Source organism: Sceloporus undulatus, chromosome 3 (genome assembly GCF_019175285.1).
Source record: "Sceloporus undulatus isolate JIND9_A2432 ecotype Alabama chromosome 3, SceUnd_v1.1, whole genome shotgun sequence".
Taxonomy (NCBI): Eukaryota; Metazoa; Chordata; class Lepidosauria; order Squamata; family Phrynosomatidae; genus Sceloporus; species Sceloporus undulatus.
The window spans coordinates 135,211,855-135,220,329 of NC_056524.1; the positions used below are offsets into that span (position 1 = coordinate 135,211,855).

General features: G+C 42.4%; 1 protein-coding gene across 1 annotated transcript in view; it reads right to left on the reverse strand.

The window, feature by feature from the left end:
* Positions 1-8,475, reverse strand: part of TDRD3 (tudor domain containing 3) — a 97,789-nt gene that overhangs the window by 43,473 nt on the left and 45,841 nt on the right. The window contains exons 7-8 of the mRNA XM_042458429.1: positions 8,047-8,203; positions 5,677-5,802 (exon numbers count right to left, since the gene is read on the reverse strand). Coding sequence (XP_042314363.1) covers positions 5,677-5,802; positions 8,047-8,203 — 283 coding nt within the window. The remainder of the gene's footprint in view (positions 1-5,676; positions 5,803-8,046; positions 8,204-8,475) is intronic.

An 8,475-nucleotide genomic window follows, 5' to 3' on the forward strand; every position in this document is an offset into this window, starting at 1 on the left:
TAACATTATAACTTTATATTAAGGCTCTAAATATGTATTTATTTTATTTATTAAAAATATTTTTATCCTGCCACTAGACAAAGGCTTCCAATGTACTAACAAAGCTATTTAAAATTCAAGATTCAATACTAGATTAAATGATGTTTTCTAGCAAAAAAGGAAAAAAAATAAATGTATGGAACTTTCATCCCTAACACTCCACTTTATAAATTGTACCAAGGTTCTGGAGGCCAGGTAGCTCCATCTCTGCTGTTCTTCAAATACATTTTCCTTCTATGATGTATACAGAAAAGTTGGCAGCCAAATGCTAAGATTCATACACGAAAATTATTAGTCAGATTTCTTCTCCCAATATTCATTCTTACTGAAGTGTGGTTACCTGGCATGGTTTCACCCTTATAGCATTGTACAGCTTGAACATCCCTGAGCCACTCTTCCTTCTCTTGACATTTTTACCTGCAATTCCACTGAACACAATATGAAATGCTCTCTGTCTCTGAGCAACTATTTAATTTGGCTGATCTCCCTAACATACTTTACTAATTCAGAGTGAAAGATGACAAAAACCTTTATTTGAACTATTTTATTTTGAGTCCACCTTGAGGGAGGAGGGGTTAGTGGCTGGTGCAACTCTGCTATTCTGTCACATCAGACTATTTGTATTTGACAGTAATTTTCAACCCTGAAAGCTGCCATCCATTAAATAAACATTGATTTTATTAACCATCATGGGCCAATGTTTCCAACCCAATGAATTTCTGTGGCTTCCTTTAAAGGGAAAGAGGTTAGTTTGGCATCGCTGTTTCAAGGTCACAGATTTACAGGAGCCTAAGTGGATAAAATGATTGACTGACAGCTTAAAAGGGAAATGCTTGTCATCTTAAAACTACCTAGCAGAAGACAAAAGCTTCCCTGTCTTGCAATTAAGTCAACGAATGAAGCATTTTCCAGACCATTTTCCCCAACTTTTACCATAATAGCTGAGGAGACGTCTAGCTGCATGACAGAACAGCATGTCTTGCTCCAAAATGTCAAATTAGGTTTTGTTACAACTGTCCAGCAAAAAGTGTTTGCCTTTTGAGAGTTTCAGCTAATGGCTTATGGGAGAAAGAATAATACAAGGAGAAGTGGGGAGGGGTTCTTGTCTACTTGTTTAATATAGTAAAAGGGCCTGTTGATCAGCTTCTAGTAGTGTTAAGCTAACGGACTCCCTTAACAAGCTGACACAGTTGGTTGCGGAGCTGATGCTGGAAACACCCAGGCTACTTGTCCTGGGTGATTTCAACATCCCCTTCGCGGCCAACTATGTTCCATCTGGTGCGGCTCGGGAATTCATGGATACCATGGCAGCCATGGGCAGCCATGGGCCTGTCCCAGTTGGTCTCGAGTCCAACGCACTTTGCGGGTAATACACTGGATTTGGTCTTTTGTACGGATGCGGAAAATCCGTGGGCGGAAATAACTAATATTTCCCCGTCATGGACGGATCATTTCCTCGTGGAGGCAAAAATCAAGGCTTCTACCCAGACCCCCCCCCCCGGGGTGGTGGACCTATTAGAATGGTCCACCCTCAAAGGCTGATGGAACCCAGAAGGTTCCAGGAAGCCTTAGAGGGGCACATGGTTGGAGATGACGGCAACTCTGTTGATGCCCTGACTGGTATCTGGGATACTGGTCTTTCTAGGGCTATACACAGTATCACTCCCAAGCGCCCTCTCAAGCCTGCTGCCAAACGTAAGCCCTGGTATACGGAAGATCTCCGGGCGAGGAAGCGGGTTCTGTGACGGCTAGAGCATCGCTAGCGGAAACACCTATGCTTAGCCGACAAGGCGCTCCTAGACCGCCTTTTGGAGGACTACGGAGAGGCGATACGAGCAGCTAAGAACTCGTTCTATGGTGCTCATGTCGCGTCCGCGGAGTCGTGTCCAGCAGAGTTGTTCAGGGTAGTCCGGGAGCTAACTCAGCTCCCTCCTGCCCCAAACCAGATCCTTGAACCTTCTAAGGCCTGCTGTGACCAATTTAACAACTTCTTCGCGGATAAAACCTCTCGGATAAGCGAAGGTCTTAACGCCGGCATTAAGGCAGAACCTAGGGTAGAGGTATCCAGAGCCTCCGTGGACTCTATTAAGCTGGATCAGTTTGAGTCGGTTAGTACCGATGATGTGGACAAGATCCTTAGAAGCGTTCGGAAGACAACCTGCTCTCTCGATCCCTGTCCCTCATGGCTAGCGGCTCAGGGGGGACCGGTGGTAACTTCATTGTTACACCGGATTATAAATACATCTCTGAGGGATGGGCAATTTCCATCCAGCTTAAAATTGGCCATTGTAAAACCGCTGTTAAAAAAGCCCTCCCTCGACCCCCTGATGCATAATAATTATCGGCCAGTCTCGCTACTGCCATTTTTGGGGAAGGTGATTGAGAGGGCGGTTGCAATCCAGCTTCAATCGATCTTGGATGAAACGGATTATCTGGACCCATTTCAAACTGGCTTTCGGGCGGGTTACGGGGTTGAGACAGCCATGGTCGCCTTGGTCGATGATCTCCGTCTGGGCATCGACAGGGGAAGCGTGTCCCTGCTGGTGCTCTTGGACATCTCAGCGGCTTTCAATACCATAGAGACCATGGTATCCTTCTGGAGCGCCTGGCAGAGGTGGGAATCGGGGGCACTGCGCTCCAGTGGTTCCGATCCTACCTCTCTGGGAGGTTCCAGATGGTGCAGCTAGGAGACGTGTGCTCCGATAAGAGGGCCCTTACATCTGGGGTCCCTCAAGGAGCCATTCTGTCTCCCATGCTTTTCAACATTTACATGAAACCGCTGGGAGAGATCATCCGGAGACATGGGGCGTGGGGTTATCAGTACGCTGATGACACCCAAATAGTTTTCTCTATGTCTCCGACTGTTGCAGTGACTGGGGATGGCGTCTCTCCTCTCGTGGCCTGTCTGGAGTCGGTAATGGGCTGGATGAGGGAAAACCGACTCAGTCTGAATCCAGAGAAAACGGAGGTGCTCATGATAGGTTCTCCTGGCCCGGGGATGGAGGTGGTTCCACCTGTCCTGAACGAGATCACGCTTCCCGTGAAGGACTCGGTACGCAGTCTGGGGGTGCTCCTTGACTCGTCGCTCCACCTTACATCTCAGGTGGATGCGACGGTCAGGAGCACCTGCTATCAGCTTCAGCTGATTCGCCAGCTGCGTCCCTACCTGGGCCAGAGGGACCTTGAAACGGTAGTACATGCTCTGGTAACCTCTCGATTGGACTTCTGCAATGCGCTCTACATGGGGCAACCCTTGTACCAAACCTGGAAGCTACAATTGGTACAGAATATGGCAGCCAGACTGGTCACTGGCATACCCAGGGCCAGTCATATAACATCAGTGCTTAAAGATCTGCACTGGCTGCCTATTCGCTTCCGGGCGCAATACAAGGTGTTGGTTATGACCTATAAAGCCCTAAATGGCTTGGGCCCAGGATACCTAGAGGACCGCCTCTCCCATCGCCCCGCACACTCAGAACTGCTGGCAGCAGCTATTGAGGGTCCCAGGGCAAGATTAGCCTCCACATCTAGGAGGACTTCACCATCTCGGCCCCGACCCTCTGGACTCGCTGCCCATAGAGCTCAGCTCGGCACCTCCCTGGCCAGTTCAGAAGGACTAAAGACCTGCGTGTTCAAATTAGCATTCCGAGATACAGCTCCATGTAGCCTCTCCCCCCCCCCGACAGCAGTGGGTAGCTGCCAGAATTGCTTTTAATCTAATTTTTTTAATGTAATTTTTTATTGTATTTGTAATTGTTATATTGTATTGATGTACTGTATAATGTTGTGCACCGCCCTGATAGTAAGAAGGGTGGTATAAAAATAAAACTTTTATTATTATTTATTTTATTTATTTATTATGCTATTTTGTAGAAAACCCCTACAGACTAGAGTTTTGCCATGTTTTTTTAAATTAGACAATACACTAGCATAGCATAGTGGTTTGTGTGCTGGGCTATGACTCTGGAGACAAGGGTTCGATATTCTGCTTGGCTATGACACCCACTGGCTGACCTTAAGGTCACCATGAATCAGAAATGACTTGAAAGCACACAACAACAACAAACCTCCTGTCCTTAGATTAACAATGTTTGCAGAATTTCCTGCTTTTTTGTAAAACGGGAGGTGAAGGAGCTAAAATATTCAAAAATACAGATATAAAATACTTTTTTGTGCTCAGTCAGTGGAAAAGCCTAACTGTTCTGCCAGCTGAAGCCCCAGATGGTTCCATAACTGTACTGAGAAGTTGTGGAGCATCATGTCAAGTCTACAGACTAGATGCTACAAAACGAGAAGAACAGGTATTAAATAGATTTATTTTTTTTTCCAAATTTCAGCCAAGGAAGAAAAGCAGCTTCTAGAGCCTGGGGATTAATCTTTTATTATTTATTTCTAAACCAAAATGTTCTTTAACGGAGTTGGTTAAATTCTAGCTTTTGGGATTTTTCTTTATTGCATTAATTGGTATAAATTGGTACAAATCTGAGGCTTTGTCTATCCAGGTTAATACTCCATTTGGATCATCTGCCAACTGGCAATTTTGCTGATATCTTTAAGTGATTACAGCAGTCCCTCCACATTTGCTGGGGTCAGGGTCCATGAATGTGGAAAACCCACAATTTAAAAAACAAAAACAAAAAACCACAGTTCTTTTACACCTGGGGTCAACTTCTGCCAGAAGTTGACTACAGAATCATGTTGGAAAACCTACACTGTTTTCTCTATGAACATCTACTGTACCTCCTCCAGCACAACTCTATGATCAACATCCAGCAGAATTACACTGGAGGAGCTACAAATGCCTAGAGAAATGTTTTTTCTCATAATCTCTAGGTCCTCCGATGCAACTCTATGGTCAGTTTCCTGCAGAGTTGTGCTGGAGAAGCTAGAAATTCCTAGAAAGGGCATATTAAATTAATTAAAAATAATAATTGTAAGCTGCTCTGATAGCTTTTAGGGCTGAAGGCAGGGTATAAATACCATAAATAAATAAATAAAATATTAATTGAAATCTGCAAATAATCAAATCTGAAAAAGTTGAATCTGCAAATGTGGAGGGCCAACTGTGGGCATATCTATACTTCCAATAGCTCTTAGAAATTAAGATGATTTTGTCTTTTTTTCAAATTTCTTGAGTCCAGCCTATATCTGTGCATTTCATTTTTCTACCCTAAGTGCAGTACCTTACATTTCTCTGTGTTGAATTTTATTTTGTTAGATTTGGCACAGCTTTTTAGTCTATTCAGGTCTTTTTGAATGTTGATCCTGTCCTCTGGGGTATTACCTACTCCTCCTAATTTGGTGTTATCTACAAATTTGATAACTACAGTATTTCCCCAAAACTGTCATCCAAGTCATTAATAAAGATGTTGAATAGCACTGGGCCCAGGACAGACCCCTGTGGCACCCCACTGGTTACTTCTTTAGCATATGGCAAGCCCAAGTATGGCATGGGCACATTGTATTACATTTCCATGATGATATACTAAATGTTTAAAAAATAAATCATTAGATTCCCTATTATTAAGTCAATAGTGAAAAACAGTCAGGACAGCAGTTTTAACACTGGATTAATCAATTCACCACATCCCATCCATGCAAGATAACAGTGGAAGATGCATAAGACTTTCAACATACCTTCTACTGCAAGAGTACCCATTTTAGACTCCAGGAAATCAAACAATGTGCTTGGAGCAGATGGCCTGCCATTTCCCAATTCCTCTTCATCTTCAGGCCGTATTCGGCCTCTGCCTTTTCCTTTCCCTGGAAAGGAATCACACATCTTATTTGGATATGTGTGAATAAACTAAACCAACATGTAGAACAATTCAAAATATATTAGACATATCACAATTCCTTAATATTTTTCTTATCATGTAGATGGTTATTAAGGAGTTCATTAAGTGCCTAAAAATATCATTAGATCTCATGTCATATGAAAAACCCCTATAGCATTATTCAATATAACATTAAGTGAAATAAATATATAAGTTACCTCCTGTAAGAAAGAATTACCTTAATTCAATAGTGACTACAGCAATAACGTTGGCTCTGTGACTATTAAAATAAGCTCTTTAGCTTATGTCCATGAAAAATGCTAAGTGAATTATATAGCCCATATACATAGTATCTTACAACAGAATTCTTAGTTTACCAGAGTAGCCAGCCTACCTTCTTTTCAATTTACATGATTAAAAAACTCCAAAAAACAGAGTGAATATGGCCTCCAGCATGAGGTCACTTATCTGAGTTTGATACTTCCCCACTATGAAAATGAAGTAGGAGTTCACAATAAATGTTCACATAAGGTTATCAATTCATTCACTATCAGGGGCTTCACCACCAGTCCTACAGATCACTTTGCATGTTTTGTACTCCAGTACAGGAGCAGCATCAAAAAGATGTCTTATACTGAGTTCAAGCATGGTGTCAGAATCCACCTTCAGGCAATCATTCAGGGTGTATTCTGCCATGAGGTTTGTAGAGATAGATAGATAGATAGATAGATAGATAGATAGATAGATAGATAGACAGACAGACCTTGTAGAGATAGATAGATTGATGGAGATAGATAGATAGATGGATGGATGGATGGATGGATGGATGGATGGATGGATAGATAGACAGACTGCAGAATGGGGGCCAGTGAATAGGCTCTCACACACAAATAGGGATAGAGATAGATAAGCATATATAGAGAGGGAGTAGTGATATAGATAGATAGGCATTTTTGGGAAGGAGGACTGCCACCATGGGGAATGGGCCAAATGGTCACTTATCGCAGACAGGCAGTTTTATGAGGGCTGGATGGGTAACAGATACCCTAAATGCATACATCCTTAGATCTCTCCTAGTCAAAGGAACTAGGAACCAAATGGTTACTCCCCCCCCTTCTTCCCCCCTTCAGCACAAAGGGAGGAATTTTACATCAAAGCTGAACAGAAGAAAGTGCCTTTGGAAAAAGCAACCAAAGGGGAGGGGGCTGGGGGGATTTTAAAGTGCTGTCTCTATCTGGAGTTCTCCAGATTCAGCAAAGACGTGGTCCAAAGTGCTTCTACCTTATTCTTTACAATAAACTTTTTGTTTTACATTAAGTTGTTGTGGATTTTTGGTCAGAGCAATCCCAAGTCTCGCACATGGTTCATCTAGCTTAGTGCTGTCAACTGACAGGCAGAAGTTCACTAAGGTTTTATGCAGGATTTTCCTTAACCTTAGGGTTTGGGATTGAACAAAGGACCTTCAGTTTGTAAGGTATGTTACAGAGCCACAGCTTTGCCCTAAAAGAACCACAAACTCTATACCCTGCTGGTTTGGAGGCCACACAAAAACCCAAGGGTCATTAGGGTGGCCTCAGGACACATCCCCAGAGATAAAAAAAATAGCCACTCTAAAAACCAGGAAATGACCCCCTCCCCTCATCTTCTGTTGCCAAAAAAAGACCTCTTGGTGGTCTAAAATGGTCAAGGGCCACCCAAAACATTCTAAAATATTCCCATTTCTCCTAGAGAAAGCAAAACATTGTGAAGGGTCTTCCAGGGTGACTAACGTGGCCCCTACCCTCCTAGTACCACTCCAGCTCCAAACTAGGCCTTTTTATCTACTGAGGTCCACAGTCTACTGGGATAACCTAATAGGATACACATTCTCACTCCCCCAGTGGTCTCCTTTCTCTCTTTAGGTCACCCATTTTTATTTCTCATCATCTACCTCATCTTCACTCTTGACATATGTGTAAACGGACTGCTTGCAAGGGGCTTCTAATATTAATACTTTTGTTTTGATTCCTCATCACCCTTCCTTCTCTATCTTTTAATCTCCTTCTGCCCAAAAACATAAAATTATGCCAGGGAGCACATGTTCTGACCCACAAAGAGCAGTGTTAATCAAAAAGGGATTTCAGGTGATGATTCTGTCACCCGTTTTCAGGGGAAATCAACAGGTTAGCTGTAGTTCAAGGTAATTTGTCCTAATGCAAACGCTTCTGTAACATAGTTTTGCAAGTTGTACCTCTAATGGGTGGTCCTTGAACAGTCATTTGCTTATTGCTGTTCAGAAGAAAATTTAATGAAGCTTCAAGGTTGTTGCTATTATCCATTAATGCCTGCCTTGCTGCTTCTTTGCTGAAACCCATTTCTGTTATGTGTTTGAGAGCCTTTTCATCAACCTATAAGAGAGACAAGAACAATAGCAAATCACAGAACACAATGTACTCCAGAAAAATATTTAATTTTGAAGTGAATGTAACTATTAAATTACAATATAAATCAGTTTACATACAAACGAGAAGATATATGTTAGTGAAGTATTACTGATAACAATTTGTATTCATTTTGAAGAATTAAATTTAAAGAATAACTAACTTCTCATATGGGTCAAGCTAAAATGTTGTCAGTGAGAAGTTGAGCCATGATGTGTTTTTCCCCCCAATTTTTTTTT